The sequence below is a fragment of the Tamandua tetradactyla genome, chromosome 16 (assembly GCF_023851605.1).
Source record: "Tamandua tetradactyla isolate mTamTet1 chromosome 16, mTamTet1.pri, whole genome shotgun sequence".
NCBI lineage: Eukaryota > Metazoa > Chordata > Mammalia > Pilosa > Myrmecophagidae > Tamandua > Tamandua tetradactyla.
In genome coordinates this window covers 19,342,171-19,365,021 of record NC_135342.1, presented here as the reverse complement: position 1 = coordinate 19,365,021, position 22,851 = coordinate 19,342,171, and the positions used below count along the sequence as shown (strand labels likewise).

Sequence of the window (22,851 nt, the reverse complement as noted above, 5' to 3'; positions counted from 1 at the left end):
ATAAAAATAGATTGGCTGTAGATGACTGAGTTCATCTCTAGACTCTCAATTTTAATCTATGGGCTATGTCTCTATGGTAGTACCACATGGTTTTCAATAATGCAGCTTTGTATTTACTTGTGGTATGGAAAGTCTGTGACCACCAATTTTTTTTTTCCTTTTCACAGCTGACTTCACTATTCTAGGGCCCATGTAATTCCATGTGAATTTGATCATAAGTTTTTGCATTTCTGCCAAAAGGCTGCTAGTATTTTTATAGGGGTTGTGTTGAATGTGTCATTCATATTAAGTAGTATTGACATCTTAACTAAATTGTCTTTCAATCCATGAGCACAAGATGTCTTACAGTTATTTAGGTCTACTTTAAATTCTTTCATCAGTATCATATAGTTTGCAGTGTACAAGTCATTCACCTCCTTGCATAATTTGTTTCTAGACATTTTATTTTTTTAGACGCTGTTGTCAAGGAAGCTGATTTCTTAATTTCCATTTTGAATAGTGTATTCCTGTTGTATAGAAACATAATTGATCTTTGCATATTTATATTGCACCATGAAACTTTGGTGTATTTACTTATTAGCTCTAGTACCCTTCTTGTGTATTCTTTGGTCTTTCTATATAAAGGATCATGTCTTCTGTCAATGGAAATAATTTTACTTCTTCCTTTCCAATCTGGACGGCTTTCATTTCATTTTCTGCCTACTTTTTATGGCAGGAACTTCTAGCACAGTATTGAATACTAGTGGTGAAAGTGGTCCCTTGAGTTCTTTGGGCACATGTGACAGTTGATTTAAAATCTTTGTGTATAAGTCCAAGGACTGCACTTCCTCAGGAACAGGTTCTGACTATTTTTCTTCTTGGAGTGATCCTTATTTTCTTGTTCCTTACATTTTTTTGTGATTTTTTTTTTTGTTTAGAAGTCAACAGTTGCATATTATATCATGAAACTCTGGAAACAAGATTCCCCAGGATTTGCTGTTCATCACTGCTGAAAGGTTACCTTTGTTCAGCCATTGTTTGATATTTTAAGGCTGGAATTGAAACTTTTTCTTACTGTATAATGTATGGCACTATCTTCATAGAAAAACATTTTTACACAGTGACAATTATTATGGAATATATATTTATATTTTACACATATCTTTATATATGGAAAACATTTATATAGCAGATACTCTGGAATTAGTTTAGTCCCTTGTTTTAGTTTGCTAAAGCTGCTGGAATGCAAGGTACCAGAAATGGAAGACTTTTAAAAGGGGATTTATTAAACAATTTTACTGTTCTAAGGCCAGAAAAATGTGAAAACTAAGGCATCCAGGGAAAAATACCTTGATAATTCTTTTAAAAATATTTTTATTGTCAAATCTTCCACACACATGCAGTCTATACATGGTATACAATCAGTGGCTCATAATATCATCACACAGTTGTGTATTCATCACTATGATCATTTTTAGAACATTTGCATCACTCCAGAGAAAGGAATAAAAAGAAAAAAGAAAAACCCCTTACATACCTTACCACTTACTGCTCCCTCTCATTCATTGACTACTAGCATTTTTTATGAATAAATAATAAATAGTATACTATTTATTTTGCTCCTTATCCCCCTATTATTTGTTCATTTTTTATTCACATTTTTTTACCCATCTGCCCATACCCTGGAGGAAAGGAGCAGCAGACATAAGGTTTTCACAATCACATTCTAAAAGCTATATATTATACAATCAACTTCAAGAATCAAGGCTACTGGAGCACAATTCAACAATTTCAGGAACTTTCCTCTAGATACCCCAATACAACATAAACTAAAAAGGGATATCTATATGATGCATAAGAATAATCTCTCAACTTGGAAATTTCTTAGCCATTAAAATTTTATTTTGTCTCAATTCTTTCTTCCCCCTTTTGGCCAAGAAGGATTTCTAAATTCCATGATGCTAGGTGGAGGCACATTCCAGGAGTTCTGTCCCATGTTTTCAGGAATATTTACACCCCTGAGAGCCATGTCCCTTGTAGGAGGGAGGGCAGAGTGTTCACCTCCTGAATTGGCTTAGAAAGAGTGAGGCCACATCTGAGTAACAAAAGAAGTTATCTGGGGGTGACTCAGGGATAATTTTAAGTAGGCTTAGCCTATCCTTAGCAGGAGTAAGTGTCATAGGGGTGAACTTTCAAATCAAGAGCTTAACCTATTCACCCACTGCTTGCTTGCAATAATATCAGGACTTCTGCAAATGGGGAAGTTGAATATTTTCTTCTTTCTGCCCAGTTCCCCAAGGAGACTTTGTGACTACTTTTTTATTCACCATACAAATTTCTCTGGCATATACCAGGCATTACACTGACTTGGTCAAACCAACAAGATTTCATTCCCTATTGAAGATTCCATGTATTTATTGTGTTCGGCTAAACTGACCATACAAGTTAAATTATGTAATGTGCTACCTATAATATAAATTTTGCACCAAATCTACATCTCTCCTTTTAGTCTCACACAGAAGTTGAAGTTTTAAAGTATGGATGATATCATCCTTTACCCAATATGCTGATTTATTTTTATCCTATCCAGATCAGCTTCATTCACATCTCTAATCAAAGTCTGATCACTTTTCAACTTTTTAACTAGTTTTGTATGTATGGAGTACTGCTGACTTTCATAGCTTCAGAGCTCTAACTCTGAGTCTTAGGTATAATATTGCATACCCGAAGATACTGAGAATGACCAGGTTATACATGAACAGCTCATTATCTCAGAATTTAGAATTAACAGTTACAATTCAAGAATATATGTAAAAGTTGCAACAAGGACCTTTACAATACAATAGGCCACAAACTGATAACCCATGCTTCCAACTTCAATTCACTGAGTTTTTATATTATAGTTAGTCCATATGAGTGAAATATAATATTTGTCCTTTTGTTTCTGCCATTTCATTCAACAAATAGTCCTGAAGGTTCATTCACCTGGCTGCATGCCTCACAACTTCATCCCTTCTTGTGGCTACTCAGTAGTCCATTGTGTGTGTACACCACAGTTCCCCCTTCTTTTCCTCAGTTCTTGTACCATTAGGCCTCCTATATCCATTCTGAATCAAGGATACTCACAATAAACACCTGTACGCAAATGTCCATTCATGTATGCACACTCATTTCCTCCAGGTATATACCTAGCAACAAGGTTGCATGATCATATGGCCACCATACCTCTAAAACACCTTGATTCTGAAGAAAGAATCAGATGATGCTCAGGTTTCTTCTGTCACATGGGAAGGCACATGCTGACATGTGCATCCTTTGCTGGCTTCTGGTTTCAAATGGCTGCCTCAGCCATTGTGGATCCTTACAGCTTATGGCTTTCTTTGTATCTCATGAGAATTCACATGGCAACATCTGGTGGGCTCTGAACCTCCAAATTTCTGTGTCGAGGCATCTGCTTTCTCTGTTTGCAATCCAAGCATCTCCCTCAGCACTCCACCCATTTCCAAATGTCTGTATCTGTGTCTCTGTCACTTCTGAACTCTTTCTTTTTTCAAGAGCTTCTGTAAAGACTCCAGTAAACTATTTAAGATCCACATTAAATAGGTGTGGTCACATCTCCATCTATTAAAATGTTTATACCCACAATTGGGTGTGTCACATCTCCATGGAAATAATCTAATCAAAAGGTCTCATCTACAGTTGGGTGTCACATCTTCATGGAAACAATCTAATTAGAGTTCCCCCTCTAAACAACAGGTCTGCATCCACAAGATTGGGTGAGGAAAAGAACATGGCTTTTCTGGGGTACATAACAATTTCAAACTAGCCCATCCACCCTCTGGATCCCCAAAATACATCTTTCCATATACAAAATACATTCATTCATCACAATATTATAAAAGTCTTATATCATTTCAGTAACTAAAAATACAACCATCACAAAATCTCATGAAAGTCATTTATAGGCATGGTCAATGCTAAGGCAAAACTTCTCCTCTGGCTCTCAATCTGTGAAACTTAGAACTATATGTCTTGATCTGCATTGCCCTTATAGCTAATGAAAATGAGCATCTCTTCATGTGCTTTTGAGCCATCTGTATTTGCTCTTAACAAAAATGCATATTCATATCTTTAGCCCATTTTATAATTGGGTTATTTGTTCTTTTGTTGTTGAGTTGTATGATTTCTTTATGAATAAAGAATATCAAACCTTTGTCCAATGTATGATTATCAAATATTGAATTGGCTGCATCGTCACCTTTTTGAAAAAGTCTTTGGAGCTACAAAAGCATTTGATTTTGAGGAGTTCCCATTTATCAGTTTTTTCTTTTGTTGCTTGTGATTTGGGTGTAAAGTTTAAGAAGTTACCTCCTAGTGCTAGATCTTGAAGCTGTATCCCTACATTTTCTTCTAGAAGATTGATGGTACTAGTTCTTATATTTCAGTGTTAGATTCTTATTGAGTTATTTTAGTATAGGGTGTGTGGTAAGGGTTCTCTTTCATTGTTTTGTCTATTGATACCCAGTTCTCCCATGCCCATTTATTGAAGAGACTATTTTCCTAGTTCAGGGGATTTGGGAACCTTGTCAAAAATCAGTTGACCGTGCTCGCTTCAGCAGCACATATACTAAAATTGGAATGATACAGAGAATATTAGCATGGCCCCTGCACAAGGATGACACACAAATTCGTGAAGCGTTCCATATTTAAAAAAAAAAATAAGTTGACCATAGATTTGGTGGTTTTCTGCACTCTCAATTGGATTCCATTTGTCAATACTTCTATCTTTGTGCCACTACCATGTTATTTTGGTCACTGTGGCTTTATAATGTTTTAAAATTAGGAAGTGGTAATCCTCTCACTTTGTTCTTCTTTTTTACAATGCTTTAAGCTATTTAGGGTCTCTTTCCTTTCCAGATGAATTTGGTAACTAACTTTTCAACTCTTCAAAGTAAGCTGTTGAAATTTTGATTGGTACTGTATTGACTGTACAGATAATTTGGGTAGACTTGACAACTTAACTATATTTAACCTTCCTATCCATGAGCAGGGAATGCTTTTCCTACTATTTAGATCTTCTTTGATTTCTTTTAATAATGTTATGTAGTTTTCTGTGTAGAAGTCCTTTACATCCCTAGTTAAGTTCATTCCTAGATACCTGATTCTTTTACTTATTATTTTGAATGGAATTTTTTCCTTTACTGACCCTTTAGTTGGGTTATTGCTTGTGTATAGAAATGTTACTGACTTTTGCATATTGATTTTCAATCTTTTTTTCTTTTTCTTTTTTTGCTTGGGCAGGCATCAGGAATTGATCCCTGGTCTCCAGTATGGCAGACCAGAACTCTGCCTGCTGAACCACCCTGGCCCAACCAATCGCACATTAATTTTATGACCTGTCACCTTGCTGAATTTGCTTATTAGCTCAAGTAACTTTGTTGTAGATTTCTCAGGATTTGGAAAGTATAGTATCACGTCATGTACAAATAATGAAAGTTTTACTTCTTCCTTTCCAATTTGGATGCCTTTTATTTCATTGTCTTGCCTGAATGCTCTGGCTAGAACTTCAGGTAAAATGTTGAATAATAGAGGTGACAGAGGGCATCCTTGTCTCATTCCTGATCTTAGGAGAAAAGCTGTTAGTCTCTCTCCATTGATTATGATGCTGGTTATGGGTTTTTCATATATGCCCTTTATTGTTTTGAGGGAGCTACCTAAGATTCCTATCTTCTGAAGTGTTTTTTAATCAGAAAAGGATGTTGAATTTTGTCAAAGCTTTTTCAGCATCAATCGAGATGATCATGTGATTTTTCTGTTTCAATTTGTTAATGTGCTGTATTATATTAATTGATTTTCTTATGATGAACTATCCTTGCATTCCTGTTACAAATCACACTTGGTCATGGTGTATAATTCTTTTAATATGTTGTTGTATTTGATTTGCTAGTATTTTGTTGAGAATTTTGGCATCTATGTTCATTAAACAGATTGACCTGTAGTTTTCCTTTCTTGTAGCATCTTTACCTGGTTTTGGTATTAAGGTGATATTGGCTTCATAAAATGAGTTAGGTAGTATTCCTTTTTTCTCAAGTTTTTGGAAAAGATTGAGCAGGATTGGTGTTAATTTCTTTTGGAATGTTTGATAAACTTCCCCCTGTGAAGCTATCTGGCCCTGGGCTTTTCTATCTTTCCTTTCTTCCTTCCCTCCCTCCCTCCCTCCCTCTCTGTCTCCTTCCTTCCTTCTTTTCTTCCTTCGTTCTTTCCTTACTTCCCTCCTTCCCTCCTTCCTTCCTCCCTTTTTTTTAGTCATGGTTTATGTGGTAGTTAGATTCAGTTGTCAACTTGGCCAGGTGAAGGCATCTAGTTCTATTGCTGTGGACATGAACCAATGGTATGTAAACCTCATCTGTTGCTGATTACATCTGCAGTTGGTTAGTAGGCATACCTGATGCAATGAATGATGTTTGGTTTAATTGGCGGGTGCTTAAGTGAGAGAGTGCAACATAGCACAACCCAAGCAGCTCAGCATACCTCATCTCAGCACTTGCAGCTCAGCCCAGGCCTTTGGAGATGCATAAAGAAATCACCCTGGGGAAAGTTATTGGAACCCAGAGGCCTGGAGAGAAGGCCACTATCTGTGCTTTCCCACACAAGAAAGAACCTCAGTTGAAAGTTAGCTGCCTTTCTTCTGAAGAACTAATGAAATAAATCCCCTTTTAGTAAAAGCCAATCCATCTCTGGTGTGTTGCTTTCTGGCAGCTAGCAAACTAGAACAGTTTACCATACCATCATCTCAGATTTTTCCTGTTAGCTGCTCCAGAATACAGGAGGTCAGAAGGAATAAACTTTTTTTTTATCATCACAATCCACTTTTTTTCTTTTTTGTTAAAATAATAGCTATATATATATCCAATAAAGCAACAAATTTCAAAGCACAGCACAACAATTAGTTGTAGAAGAGATTTCAGAGTTTGTTATGGGTTATAATTCTACAATTTTAGGTTTTTCCTTCTAACTACTCCAAGATATTGGAAACTAAAAGAAATATGAATTTAATGATACAACAATCATATTAGTTTGTTAAACCCTACCTTCTTTGTATAACTCCACCATCAGCTTTGATCTTTCTTTTCCACTCTTTATGGGTATTTGGGTTATGGCCCTTCTAACTTTTTCATATTGGAAGGGGTTGTCAGTAATATGGGGTAACGAGATGGAACTAGCTGATGTTTTGGAGAACTGGGCCCTCTAGGTTTCAGGACTTATCTGGCCCAGGGACCCTTCTGGAGGTTGTAGGTTTCTGGAAAGTTACCCTTGTGCATGGAACCTTTGTAGAATCATATATTGTCATAGAAGTTCTTTAGGATTGGCTGGAATCCTTTGGTTGGGGGTTGGCAAGTTGTGACAGGTAACAATGTCTAACTGAAGGTTGCATAACAGTGACATCCAGAGTAACCTCTCAATTCTATTTGAACTCTCTAAGCCCCTGATACTTTATTAATTATACTTCTTTCCCCCCTTTTGGTAAGGATGGAATTGTTGATTTTGGCATGAGTGTCAAAATCATCCCTGGGAGTTATCTACCTAGGCTCTTTTTGTAAGAAGATTTTTTAATGATTGATTGACTCTATTTAATTGTGGTTGGTTTGTTGAGATCTTCTATTTCTTTCTGAGTCACTGTACCTTTTGTGTGTGTGCATGTGTGCTTCCAGGAATGTATTCATTTCAACCAAGTTGCCTAGTTTGTTGGCATGTGTAGGAGCAAGGGTTAAAACAAGACCTGTAGAATTTGTTGAGAACAGCTGGCTTCAGTGTGGTGGCAGCACCAAACTGTGGAGATTGTTATTTGCTTAATGGAGAACAGTCTTGGAGAAAGAGAATGTTTATTTTGTCTTAGCCTGAGGTTCTTTGTGGTTCTCTTAAGTAAGCACTTTGTTTTCTTGCCAGGTGTATGCATGCTTTTTGTCATGTGAACCCTGCAAAATATAAGCAGGAACTAGTTAAGAATAAAGTTGTCTGTTATCATCTCACACCCACCAGAATGGCCATTATCAACAAAACAGAAAATGATAAGTGCTGGAGAGGATGTGGAGAAAGAGGCACACTTATTCACTGTTGGTGGGAATGTCAAATGGCGCAACCACTGTGGAAGACAGTTTGGCGGTTCCTGAAAAAGCTGAATACAGAAGTGCTATATGACCCAGCAATACTATTGCTAGGTATCTACTCAGAGGACATAAGGGCAAAGACACAAACAGACACTTGCACACCAATGTTTATAGCAGCATTATTTACAATTGCCAAGAGATGGAAACAGCCAAAATGTCCATCAACAAATGAGTGGCTAAACAAACTGTGGTATATACATATGATGGAATATTATGCAGCTTTAAGACAGAATAAACTTATGAAGTATGTAACAACATGGATGGACCTTGAGAACATTATGCTGAGTGAGACTAGCCAAAACTTAAAGGACAAATACTGTATGGTATCACTGATATGAACAGACATTAGTGAATAAACTTGGAATATTTTGTTGGTAACAGAGACCATCAGGAGATAGAAATAGAGTAAGATATTGGGTAATTGGAGCTGAAGGGATAAGACTGTGCAACAGGACTGAATACAAAAACTCAGAAATGGACAGCACAATAGTACCTAACTGTAATACAATTGTGTTAAAACACTGAATGAAGCTGAATGTGAGAATGATAGAGGGAGGAGGGATGGGGACATAAATGAAGTCAGAAAGAAAGATAGACATTAAAGACTGAGATGGTATAATCTAGGAATGCCTAGAGTGTATAATAATAGTGACTAAATGTACAAATTTAAAAAATGTTTTTGCATGAGGAAGAACAAAGTAATGTCATTATTGCAGGGTGCTACAAATAGATGGTAATTTTATTTTAAAATGTCACCATATGTGTGAGACTAAAGCAAAAAATGTTTGTTACAAAATTTATATTTTGACTAGTGCATTTCCTAATATAACTTATGAGATAATTTGATTGAACACTGTAAGTACTTGGAATCTCGGGTAGGACATGAGATTTTGTTGGTTTGTCCAGAGTGATGCCCCAATGAATCCCAGAGTGATTCAATCAGTGAGTGGAAAAGTATTTGCAAAGCCCCTTTCGGGGAATGGTGAGAATGGGGAGAAATTCAACTTCCTCAAGTTGAATTCTTGATATTCTCACAAGCAGTGTGGACAACCAAAGCTATAGGCTGAGCCCCCAGCCTTGGGGTTTGTTCATATGAAACTTAACCCCAAAAAGGATAGGTCAAATCTACTTAAAATTTAGGCCTAAGAGTCACCCCCAAGAGAGCCTCTTTTGTTGCTCAGATGTGGCCTCTCTCTTCAGCCAACACAACAAGCAATCTCACCACCCTCCCCCTGTCTATGTGGGATGTGACTCCCAGGGGTGTGGACTTTCTTGGCAATGTGGGACAGAGATCCTAGAATGAGCTAAGACTCAGCATCAATGGATTGAGAAAAACCCTAGAATGAGCTGAGACTTAGCATCAAGGGATTGAGAAAACCTTCTCAACCAAAAGGGGGAAGAGTGAAATGAGACAAAATGGCAATGGCTGAGAGATTCTAAACCGAGTCAAGAGGTTATCCTGGAGGTTATTCTTACGCATTAAGTAGATATCATCTTGTTATTCAAGATGTAATGGAGAGAGAGAGAGAAAAAAAAGATGTAATGGAGAGGCTGGAGGGAACTGCCTGAAAATGTAGAGCTGTGTTCCAGTAGCCATGCTTCTTGAGGATGATTGAATAATGATATAGTTTTCACAATGTAACTGTGTGATTGTGAAAACCTTGTGTCTGATGTTCCTTTTATCTACCTTGTCAACAAATGAGTAGAACATATGGAATAAAAATAAATAATAGGGAGAACAAATGTTAAAATAGATTTAGTTTGAAATGCTAGTGATCAATGAAAGCGAGGGGTAAGGGGTATAGTAGGTATAATCTTTTGTTTTTTCCTTTTCTGTGTTTGTTTTATTTCTTTTTTCTATTGTCTTTTTGTTTCTTTTTCTGAATTAATGCAAATGTTCTAAGAAATGATGAATATGCAACTAAGTGATGATATTGTGAATTACTGATTATATATGTTGATGTTTTATTTGGTTTGTTAGTTTTTTAATTAATAAATAAATTTTCAAAAAGTTGTGTGTTGTTACTAATCTTCAGATGCCCTGTTCCCATCTGTCTCTCTCGTCATTCCTTAATATACTTTCAGCTCCGGTCCGTGAAAGCAATAGGTATATAGTTGTACATAGTATCTTCTTATGATTTATTTCTTCAGGGTCTGTGTACCCATTCTCGTTCTTTATTTTGTTTATTTGCACCCTCTCTCTTTCTCTCTTTTATTTTCTTATCAGTCTTGCTAGTGACCCAACAATTTTATTGATTTTCTCAATGCACCAACTTTTGGTTTTATTGATGGTTTCCCTTGTTCTCCCATTACTTTAATCTGCTTTAATCTTTGTTACTTCTCATCTTCTATTTGTTTTGGGGTTAGTTTGTTTTCTTTCTCAAGTTCCTCTAAGTGTGTGGTTAATTTCTTGATATTTGCTCTTTCTTGTTTTTAATATAGGCACTTAGGACAATAAATTTCCCTCAGCACAGCTTTTCCCTCATCCCATAAATTCTGATATACTGTATTCTAATTTTCATTCATTTCCAGATAGCTACTGATTTGCCCAGCAATTTCTTCTTTGGCCCATTGGTTGTTTAACAGTGTGTATTTTAATCTCCATGTATTTGTGAAAGTTCTCATTCTTTGGTGATTATTGATGCCCAGTTTCACTTCATTGTGATCAGAGAAAACGCTTTGAATAATTTCATTGTTTTAAAATTTATAAGGAGTTGTTTTGTGCTCCAGCATACAATCTATCCTGGAGGATGTTCCATGAGAATTAAAAACGAATGTATGTTCTGGTGTTTTGGGGTGTAATGACCTATATATTTCTATTAGGTCTAATTCATTTATCAAGTTATTCAACTTCTCTATTTCCTTGTTGATCTTCTGTCTCATTGTCTATCTATAAAGGAGAATGGTGTATTGAAGTCCCTTACTATTATAATTGAAAATTCTTTCACTCCCTTCAGTTTTGCCAATGTCTGTCTCTTGTACTTTGAAGCTCCTTGATTGGGAGCATAAACATTTCTGGTTATTTCTTTTTGGTGAATTGCCCCTTTAATTAATATATGATGTCCTTTTTTGTGTCTTATGATGTTTTTACATCTAAAATCTATTTTGCCTGATATTAGTATAGCTATTCCTGCTTTCTTTTGGTTTCAACTTATGTGGAACATCTTTTTACTTTGAATCTATTTGTATCCTTGTGTATAAGACGTGCCTTTTGTAAGCAGCATATATCTGGATTATATTTCTTAATCCATTCTGCCAATCTGTAACTTTTAATTGGTAAATTTAATCCATTTACATTCAAAATTATTACTAAAAATGTTTTTCTTGAATCCACCATCTTATCTTTTGGATTTTATTTGTCAGATCTACATATTCTTTTCCGTCTTTCTCATTTTATGCTTTGCCCTTACTGGTAGTCTTCAATTCTGTGTCCCCTTCAAGACCTCCCATTCCTTTTTTTTTTTCCTACTGGTAGAACTCCCTTTAGTATTTCTTATACAGCTGGTCTCTCATTGACAAATTCTTTCAGGATTTGTTTGTGTGTGAATATTTAAATCTCTCCCTCAGTTTTGAAGGACAATTTGGGGCTGGGTATAGACTTCTTGACTGGAAGTCTTTCTCTTTCAGGGTCTTAAATATGTCATACCACTGTCTTTTCACCTCCATAGTGCCAGTTGTGAAGTCTGATCTCAGGCTTATGTGGTTACCCTTGTATGTAGTAGATTGTTATTTCCTTTCCACTTTCAGGATTTTCTGCTTCTCTTCAACATTTGACAGACTGATGAGTACGTGTTTTGGGGGAGGTCTATTTGGATTTATTCTTTTTGCAGTTCATTGACCTTTTTTGACTTGTATATTTATGTCCTGTATAAGGGTTGGCAAATCCCCCCCATCATATCCTCAATTACTCTTCTTAGCGCTTTACTCTTCTCTTCTCCTTCTGGGACACCAATGATTCTTATATTTGTGTGCTTTGTTTTGTCCATCATTTCCCTGTGATCCAATTCAAATTTTTCTGTCTTTTTTGTCACTGCCTGTTTTTAGTGTTTGAAATCAGTTATCCTGTCCTCTAGTTCACTTCTTCTCTTTTCTGCCTCTTCAAATCTGCTGTTGTGTCTCAATCATTTTTATTAAGTCTACAGCATCTTTAATCTCTGTGATATTTGTTGTTATTCTATTTACTCTTTCAAATTCTGCTATTATTCTATTTCAAATTCTTCATTATGCCCTTCTACCTTCTTGATCTCCCTTGTCATTAACCATCCTTTATTTAGTAGAGTCATATGAACCTCTGATTAGCTGTTGCAATGTCTGTGTCTCCTATGGTGTTTTAATTTGGTCCTTAGCTGGGCTATATCTGTCTGTATCATGATATGTTTAGTGATGTGCTTTCTTCATGGCATGTAAAAATCTTGAATGGTTTACTTTGGAAGTTGATTTACTTCAGTAGTCTAAAGCCTTTGCAGGATGGATGTAGAGCAAAACGCAGAGTGCAGTGTGGTGATGTGTTGCAGTGCAGGTACAGGCACTGTTTGGGGATGTTATGCTGGTGCTTGTGAGCCTGGATGCCCAGCATGGTGAAGATGTGCCTGTCCAGGTGTACAGGTTTGGGGTGTTGGGCCCTTTACATGCATGCACAGAGCTCAGATCAGTAGGTCAGCGTTGCTCCTGCATGGGCTGGAGGTAGATGTGGCCCAGCTGCACAGGTCAGTGCTTGCTCAGAGCATAGGGGCATGACTGGTGGCCCTGTGCACGTTCAGATCTCTGAGAAATGTAAGCTGAAGTACATGTGGACAGAGCTCAGGGTGGGGTGGAGTTCATAACTGTATGGGTTGAAGTTGGGTATAGTCTGGGTCTGGAAGTAAGTACCTGCTACCTTTATGTGCTGGCAACTGCCTGCAGGGGGCAGGGACCAGAAGGTAGGGCTTGGAGTGGTATAGTAAGACTGCACTTTTGCAGGAGAGGTGGGTTGGGCTGGAGCAGGTGTGCATACCCTTGGGGTGGAGAAGTCAAGTGGGTATGCATGTGGGGGGTTGGTGGGGTGAGGGCACTTGAAGCATAAGGAGGAGGGGCAGGTGATATGGTTCAGGTGTGTAATGTATGGGATGAGTTGTGGGTCGCGGATCTGCACAGGTGAGGGTAGGATGTTTAAGAAACACAGCTTGCCTTACTTCCTAGTCCCCGTTTCCCTGTCCATGCAGTTCTGAGGGCTCTGGATTACCACATTAGGCTCTTTGCACCAGTCAGAGGGTCTCTGGTTCTCTGCTTCTCACTTCCTCAGCTTTTGCAACCAGAGCCTCCTTATGTGGTGCAGAAGATTCTCCCAGATCAGTTACACCCTGGAATTGCTGTCTCAGTCATCTTCTCACCCATTCTCTAGCTGTTCCTTGGAGTAGGGGTGAACTTGATCTATCCTATTTTGCCATCTTCCCAGAACTACTATATGGAATCTTGAAAAGGGAGTGAGACCTTGTTGGTTTGTCCAGGTTACTGTGATGCCCCAATATATCCCAGGGAAATTGGGGCAGTGCATAAAGAAGAATTTGCTAAGTCCCGTTGGGAGTCTGTAGAGAAAGGAGGAAATATTCAACTTCCCCATTTGAAGAATTCCTGATATTCTCACAAGCAGTGGGGACAACCAAATCAATATGCTGAGCCATCTACCTAGTGTTTGCCCCTATGAAATTTATTCTTGCAAAGGAAAGGCTAAGCCAACTTAAAATATGCCCGAGTCACTCCCAGAGAACCTCCTTTGTTACTCAAATGTGGCCTCTCTAAGCCAATTTGGCAGGTGAATTCACTGCTGCCCCCCATGTATGAATTGACTCCCAGGGGTGGAAATATCCCTGGCAACATGGGACAGAACTCCTGGAATGGGCTGGCACCTGGCATCATGGGATTGAGAAAGCCTTCTTGACCAAAACAGAGAAGAAAAAAATTAGTTTCAGTGGTTGAAATACTTCAAACAAAGACAAGAGCTTATCCTGAAGGTTATTCTTATGCATTATATAGAGATCTCTTTCTAATTTATGGTATATTTGGGTGGCTGGAGGGAAGTACCTGAAACTGTTGAACTGTGTTTCAGTAACCTTGATTCTTGAACACAATTGTATGATACAGCTTTTACAATGTGACTGTGTGATTGTGAATACCTTGTGTCTGATGCTCCTGTTATGCATGGGATGGCCAGATGAGTAAAAAAAATATGGATAAAAATAAATTTAAAAAATAGGCAGTATAATGGGTAAAATAAGTTGGGTAGATGGCAATACTAGTGGTCACTGAGAGGCAGAGGTAAGGTGTATGGGATGTATGAGGTTTTTCTTTTCCTTTCTTTTTCTGGAGTGATGCAAATGTTCTAAAAATGATTATGGTGATAAATACACAACAATTGATAATATTTTGACCCACTGATTTTACACCATGTATGGACTGTGTGTGAAGATTTGTCAATAAAAGCATTAAAAAAATGATATGGCAGTGAGTCTGCCACACAAATAACCTAGGTGAGGTGCTAAAAGTCTGCAACTGGGAACAAACAGGTTTTAAGACAAGAAAAATAAAATCCTGCTTTTAGCAAAAAGGAACTTGGAAAATAGTGGTCTAGCAGAAAAGAAAATCTTTATTGATAGCATCAACCCTACTCTAGCCAAACCCCAATAGGAAAACTGCCTCTCCTCAATTCCTTGTGGTAGCAGTATACAGTGGACAGCTGAACCTCCACCCCAACCTGGGAGCAACGAAGTGGTGCAAGTCTGCCCATCATTTCCCCCTCTTAGGATCAGTGACACCAAACAGGATGCTGAACCTCTACTCCCATCTAGTGGTGAGGAGGCAACGAGTTGACCCTTCTCTCACAGGGATGATGTCAGCAGGGTAGTAGAGGACTGAGTTTCCACCCATCCAGTGCTCACTCCACCTCAGCAATGAAGCAGAATGAAAAGGATCTAGTCAGCACTCCAATTCCTCCAACAGGGTGGTGTCATCAAGGTTGGGGAGCTGACCTTCAACTTTTACTCAGCAGGAACAATGTGGCACCATTCAGCCCTTTGATATTAACATCCCCTCACCTTCATTGGTGTCTGCAGAGCCCACCAGGAAACTTTCCACTCCCACCCAGGAGCAAGCACATGGAACTCTGCTCCTTCCCTCCCCCAGTGTAATTTGGGGGAGAGGGGGAACTGAACTACCACATGGATTTGCATGCTACACATAAATTAAAAAGGACTGAAATGGACTCAGTCTCACAACAGAATACCAAACATGTCCAGGATATAATAAAAAATGACTCATCATACCAAAAAACAGAATAGTAACAACTTGAAAGAGAAAAGACAATCACAGATGCCATAACAAGAGACTCAGAAATTGGAATTATCTGACAATGATTTTTAAGCAGCAATTATAAAAATGCACCTATTTTTCAGGCACAAGTTTGAAGTCACGGTGATAAGGTAGTAAACAAAGTTCCTCCCTTCATGGAGCTTATATTCTGGTGCACATGGATTTTGTCATGTCCACTGTTAACTTTTGCTTAAGTCTTGACCTTACTCATCACTTTTAAGGTCTTTCCTTCATAGACTCTTGTTGAATGTGAAATTCTTATTATTGGGTTTCTCTGCTGTGTGTTCTCTTGATTAACTGTGAAAACTAGAGCCTTCCCTCAAACACTGGCCATATACATGACACGTTTTCTTCAAAAGCATGACTGAGCAACTCAGCTCATTCTTTTTTTAAACATGGGCAGGCACCAGGAATTGAACCCAGGTCTCGGGCATGGCATGCGAGAACTCTGCCACTGAGCCACTGTGGCCTGTCCTCAGCTCATTCTTGAATCTTAAAACACTACACTGCAAAAATATTCTCTGTTGTGCAGATATTTTCTGATGAAACTAGGAAATCTAAATTCTGAAGGATGCCTTTACAATACTCACTACTGTGCACTGGATTTAGCACCTTTATGGACTCTCTGATGAACGTGAAGTCGTGAACGCTCACTAAAGCCCTTACCACACTCAAAACATTTGTATGGTTTATCTCCAGTATGGACTCCCAGATGGCTTTGAAGATTACAGGCCTGAAGGAAGCTCTTACCACATATGCTACATTTATAGCGTTTCTCCCCCTTATGGAGCCTCTGATGAAGATGAAAATATGAGTTCCAAATGAAGCCTTTCCCACACACTTCACATATGTATGGTTTCTCTCCTGTATGGATTCTCTGATGTGTATGAAGATATGAACTTGAGCTGAAAGCCTTACCACATGAATCACATTTGTAGGGTTTCTCACCTGTATGGACTCTCTGATGATATTGAAGATTTGAACTCTGACTATAGCCCTTACCACATATTTCACATTTGTATGGCCTCTCTCCTATATGAACTCTCTGATGAGCCTGAAGATGTGAAATCTGACTAAGGCCCTTACCACATATGTCACATCTGTATGGCCTCTCGCCTGTGTGAACTCTCTGATGAGCCTGAAGAGGTGAAATCTGACTAAAGCCCTTACCACATGTCTCACATTTGAATGGTTTCTGTCCTGTATGAACTCTCTGATGGACTTTAAGGTTAGAATTACGGTTGAAGTTCTTATCACACAGGTCACATTTGTAGGGTTTCTCTCCTGTATGGACTCTCTTATGGTATTGAAGATTTGAACTCCGACTATAGCCCTTACCACATATCTCACATTTGTATAGCCTCTCTCCTGTGTGAACTCTCTGATGAGCCTGAAGATGTGAAATCCGACTAAGTCCCTTACCACATATCTCACATTTGTATGGCCTCTCTCCTGTGTGAACTTTCTGATGAGCCTGAAGATGTGAAATCTGACCAAAGCCCTTACCACATGTCTCACATTTGTATGGCTTCTGTCCTGTGTGGACTCTCTGATGGGCTTTAAGATTAGAATTGCGGCTGAAGTTCTTCTCACACAGGTCACATTTATATGGTTTCTCTCCAGTATGTATTTTATGATGGGCTTGAAGATTTGAGGCCCTACTGAAGCCCTTACCACACACCTCACATTGATATGATTTCTCTCTGGTGTGGATTCTCTGATGAAGACCAGAATTTTGATTATTTACTCTATCACATGCTTCCCAATTGTAAATTTTGTCTCCATTGTGGGTTCCCTCATTGGCCTGAAGTTGTGATGTCTGACCTAAATCTTTATCATACACATCACATTTATAGGATCTCTCTCCAGTGTCATCTGCACAGCAAATGTTAAGATCTAAGCTGTGATTGAAGCTTTTCCCACACCTGTTACACTTATAAGGCTCCTTTGCTGTGTGAATAAGTTCATATGTGGGAAAGCAGTTTTGATTCAACCTCTTAGCACATATCTGACATCTGTAGGTTTTCTCTCCTGTGTTGACTTTCTGCTGAGTTTGCAGTTGTGAACTCTCACTGAGGCCCTCACCACACCCATCATTCCTATAGTATCTCTCTCCTGTGTGAACACTCTGATGAATGGGCAACACTGAGCTATAACTGATGCCCATTCCGCACTCAACACATTTATGAGGCTCCTGTCTTATGTGTAATTGCTGATCAAGTTCAAGATTACAGCCAATACTGATGACTTTTCCATTCTCATTAAAGATTTGCTTTCCTGGGTAGATTACACTAAGCTGGGATGATTTCAAGTCTTTTCCACAATTATTATGGTTAAATGTTTTTTCTCTTCTGTGTATTCCATGACCATCCTGGTGATGAGAGAACCTTTTCGTGACACACTGATCATATTTACCCAGTTTATTTCTTATATGCATCTGATCATTCTGTGTCTCTCTCAGACACATTTTCCTCCCCAAATCCCAGGTGGTCCTATTTGGAAACTCTGCATTTTGAATGCTACTAGTACTCTTCCCTTGAAGCTTCATTACATAGTTCTCATCTTCAGAAACCTGAATAGATTCCCATGACCACATCTGAGAGGGGGCATCACCTTGTTGTAACAACTCTGATTTCCTCAAATTAGGATATATTATCTCATCTTGATTTCTGGCTAATTTACTTGTAGATTGTTTCCACATTTGCCAGCATGTAAGATCTTCATGTAAAATGTATTTTAATGCTACTTCTTGAAGAGTCTTTACTTCATTTTTATTCCTGTTTCCTGGAAGGATAAGGAGAATTCAGAGATGATAGTGTGCACAAGGGATTGCTCAGAGAAACAAAGATTTCACATGCACACTGTAAGCCCTATTCAACCACTGCAAAGTCCAGCTTGACTTTGCTTTTCCATGCCTATGGAGACAAAGTAGTCACTAGGCTCCTATCCACTAAGTGTTTAATGGGACTCATGTAGAACTATACCAAGTCTTATGAATGTAGTCAAAGTTAGAAATAAGGAACCTGAGCTACAACAACAAGATGTCTTATAAAGATAAAATAGAGGAGAAACTTTACCTCCTTTTCCACAAGAATAAACACTTTAAAATCTGTTCCTCTTTTTTTGTAGTAGGTTTATGGGATCTACATAATCCTAGCTAATTACACATTTCAAAACAAGGCTGTGTAGTACAACCTACATATCTGTATGTGGCAAGGAAATGCAAAATATCTAGAAAAGCCTGAATTGATCTTTTAGTGGATATTGATGGATTATCATGGTATGCTAATTCCCAAGGAGAAGAGGGGACATCCTCAGAAAAACTAAGAATATATTTGCAAAAGTAAATATCTCTGCTATTCCAATAAGGAATCCATAAGATTATACCTTTATTCACTTAATTTAGTCATTCAATCAACATGTTAATGAGCTACATTTGAGAGAATTTTCCCTTGATTTCAATGAATTTCTAGTATATAATATTCTACTGGTGAACATTAGAACCTGAAAAAATTTGGGAAATTCATTCCCATAGCTGACATTTGTAATGGGAGTGAACCTTTGATAATTTTTGCTGTTTACTTGTTCCAAATTTTTGTATAAACATGAATGGCTAATATTATCTTCTAGACTTCACAGATATGTAACTGTACCAAAAGATGCTGCAGCAGCCAGCATATAAGATGGCTCCTAATGACTCCTTTAGGTATTCATACCTTTTAGAGCCCTCCCACAGTGTATCAGAATTAGTCTCTGAAATCAATAGAATATGGCAGAAATGATGGTATGTCACTTCCAAGCATAGGTCATAAAAGACTTGTGGCTTCTTTCTTCTGCACTTGAGGATCACTTGCTATAGGGGAAACCAGTTGCTGCACCTTGCTGCCCCTTGAAGAGACTCAGCAGCTCTAGTGAGAGGCCCACTGAGCAAGGATATGCCTGCTGCCAAGAGCCAGTGAGGAAATGAGGCTTCTGGCCATTAACCATGTGAATGAGCCCATCTTTGCAGCACACCCTTCAGCCCCAAGCATGCCTTTAAATGACTGCAGCACAAGTCGACACCTTGCTGCAACCTCATGAGATGGCGAGCTAGACTAAAAGTGCTCCAGAATTTCTGACCCTCAGAAACTATGAAAGATAATAAATATTTGTTGGTGCAAGTTGCTAAGCTGGGGTGGGGAGTAATGTGTTATATAGCAAGTGGTAGCTAATATGGACTTTGTACTTGGGGTGCTTCATAACAAAAGCCTAAAATTGTGGGACTGGGCTTGGAAACGGGGGGAAGCTAGAGAGCCTTTTAAGAGAGTGTTAGTGAAGTACCTCAAGACATTTAGTAGAAGTCTGGACTTTGAGGAGGTTAGGGAGAAGCTAAAGGGAAGCAAAGAAATGTAATTGGAAATGGGACAAAGGGGGATCCTAATGTAGTGGCACAACATTTAGCAATACTGTTGTTTGTAGTTATGTGGAAAATAAAAAAATGTATTTAATAAATCAGGTACTCTAGCTAGCCAATGTTGAAGGTGCTGCCTAGTTTCTTCTTCCTGCTTCTAATAAAACGTGAGAAGAGAAAATTAGCTAAAGAAGGACTGTTAAATTAAGGGGACTCAATAATTGCTGGCTTTAAATATCTTGATGTTAAATGATGTTACAATGAAGAAATAACATCTGAGTCAAGATTTAATCCTGGGCATTCTCAGTAAATATGGCCTAAAAATAAACTTAGGGGCATGAATGAAAAAATTTTTGTTAAGACTTCAGAAAGATCAAAGGTAGTGACACAGAGTAGTGTTCAGTTAGATATGAGGCCCTCTAAAACGTTCAAGTGTGTGTGTGATCCATTCGATCAAAATAGCATTATCTCTTAGCTTCAGCAGAAAGTGATCCCATCTGTCTGAAGGGACTGAGGAAGGAGTAAAGGATAGGAAATAATTCAGAGAGGTAGTGGGTGGCTGGGTTATATAAAGCCCTTGGAGGCCATTGTAAGGATTTTGGATTTTGCTGAGTGAAATGGGAAGGCATGGGATAGTTTTAAGCAAAGAAATGACATCATCTGATTTACATTTTAAAGGACTCCTCTGGCTAATTGTGCAGAGAATGGACTGTAAACAGGCAAAAGTGGAGGCAGGGTGGCAAAGAGAAAGGTGTTCTAATCAAAGCAGAGTAATGAAGAATGGGGGCTTGGGCCAGGTGGTATGCAAAGAGGTGGTGAAAAGTACAGTACTGGGTTTGTTAATTATAAGCATGTGGCTGTACAACTCTCACCTGAATGTTCATCCTGAATTGCTGACTCCATCATTAAAAGTTCCTCTTCTTTCCCCAAATGTAATATTATATCTGGTTTGAAGGGTTGAAATCCTGTGGAAAGGAAATGGTATATGAATGAGGTGAATACATCAAAGGCAAAAATTAACTGAATTTTAGTTCTAACCCCATAATTTTCATGTTCCTGAAGTGGGTTGAATTATGGTTCCTAAGAATAGTTTTCACCTGTAGCCTGCAAGTGTGACTTGATTTTAAAAAGTATCTTTAGAGATGTAATTAAGATCTTGGAGATCTCCCTGGATGAGAGAGGGCCTAAATCCAATGACAAGTCACCTTAGAAGAGATTGAGAGGCAGAAAGAGTGAAAGAAAAAATGACACAGGGATGAAAAGTCCATGTGAAGATGAAGGCAGGGAATGGAGTGATAATTCCATAAGCCAAGGAATGTCAGGAACCTCCAGAAGCTGAAAGGATTTTTCTCTAGGGCTATGGAGGGAGTGTGGCCCTGCTGACACATTAATTTTGGACTTCTGGCCTCTACAACTATAAAATAATACATTTCTGTTGTTTTAATCTATGTAGTTTGTTGTTATTAGTTTGGACAGCCCTAGGAAACTAATATAAGTTCTAAGCAATGTTTTTCAAACTTTTGATGGCCACCTATTCTAATAAATACCTTTTATGTTATGAGCCGTTACACAAATCCATTAATGTAAATCACTGCATCAAGTGATGTGATTCTAACCATTATCTATTGTTATACACCTCCCATGTTTTCATTCACAATTTTTGTTGCACAATATGTAATTCCTAAGAAGGAGCTATGATATTTCTATTGTATTCTATTTCATCAAACATCATTTATGATGCAACTAAAAATTGATTTAATAACCCAATAATATGTCACAACTTCAATTTGCAAAAAATAGGGTAGAGACAAACTGTCCCACAGAAATTAGAAAACTCAGATCCCCAAGTTCAGGGAAGCATTTCAAGAGTTCCAAAGTCTTAAACACCTGAGGACACAAAGACACTCCAAAGGAATAATATTTAGTGCAGAAGACTCCTCTCCTCACCCAGAGAGAGCAGGTTCCTGAAGTTTTCCACCATCACATCTTGGTACAGTTTCCTCTGAGTGGCATCCAACATTCCCAATTCTTCCTTTGTGAAGACCACAGCTACATCCTTGAATGTCACTGCCTCCTACAATGTGAAACACCACTCATCAATCTTAAAACCACTGTCTAGGGGATGCAAGGGTAGTTCAGTGGTAGAATTCTTTTTTTTTCAAACATTCTTATTTTATAGTATAACATATATATAAAGCAAAGAAATAAAAAAGCAAGTTTTCAAAGCACTCTTCAAAAAGTGGTTACATGATAGATCCCAGAGTTTGCCATGTCAGTGGTAGAATTCTTGCTTGTCATGTGGGAGACCTGGGTTTGATATCTGGCCCACAAACTTTCCAAAAACAAACAAGGAAATAATGAAACAAACAAAACAAACAAATATTCAATGAAAAATGGTGCTGCAATAATGGGATACTCACATGGAAAAGAATGAAATGTGATCCCCACCATGCAGCATACAAAAACAAAAAAACAACTGTCCACTGGAACAAGGCTAGCACTGAGAAGATGGAAGATGTATGGGAAGCATTCTGGATCCTGGGGAACCTGAGTTAACTCTAAGAAATTTCCTTTTCTCCCGTGTTCTACACATAAGTTTTCCACAATCACATCAAAAGTTTGTGCAACTAAAAAATAATCTCTGGCAAGAACCAGCCCCTGCTGTGAAGCAGCGGCAACTGTGGGGTTCAGGGCCTGGGCTCTCTGGACTTCAGTGGGACCACCCTGGGTATCATATTCTGGTGGTCGTGAGTTCATGGTGATTGTTGCTGCTGCTGCTCCAGCTGCCACCACCTCTTCCTCCTCCTTCTGGGCTGGCCTGATTCCCTCCTTGCTGCCACTTCCTCTTGGGCTGAGCTCATGTTATCTTTTCCCCTCACAGAGTTGCTCCTGCAGACACTGCCTCCTCATTCATCCTCATGCATCATAGGTGGCACAAGCTCTAAGATGTTCAACCTGTGTGGTCTGCCA

The 22,851-nt window shown here is 38.4% G+C and overlaps 1 protein-coding gene and 1 non-coding gene across 3 annotated transcripts in view; one reads left to right on the top strand and one right to left on the bottom strand.

The window, feature by feature from the left end:
* Positions 1 to 4,582: 4,582 nt before the first annotated feature.
* LOC143660504 (U6 spliceosomal RNA) lies at positions 4,583 to 4,689 on the top strand. Its single transcript, XR_013164100.1, has one exon. It is a non-coding gene; the product is annotated as a U6 spliceosomal RNA (small nuclear RNA).
* Positions 4,690 to 9,382: 4,693 nt separating this feature from the next.
* The window catches only part of LOC143659029 (uncharacterized), a 66,060-nt gene continuing 52,591 nt past the window's right edge, over positions 9,383 to 22,851 (bottom strand). For both annotated transcript variants that reach the window (XM_077131525.1, XM_077131526.1), the window contains exons 3-5: positions 21,829 to 21,955; positions 20,754 to 20,846; positions 9,383 to 18,275 (exon numbers count right to left, since the gene is read on the bottom strand). In XM_077131525.1, the coding sequence (XP_076987640.1) occupies positions 16,081 to 18,275; positions 20,754 to 20,846; positions 21,829 to 21,955 (2,415 nt within the window). In that variant the 3' untranslated portion in view covers positions 9,383 to 16,080. The remainder of the gene's footprint in view (positions 18,276 to 20,753; positions 20,847 to 21,828; positions 21,956 to 22,851) is intronic.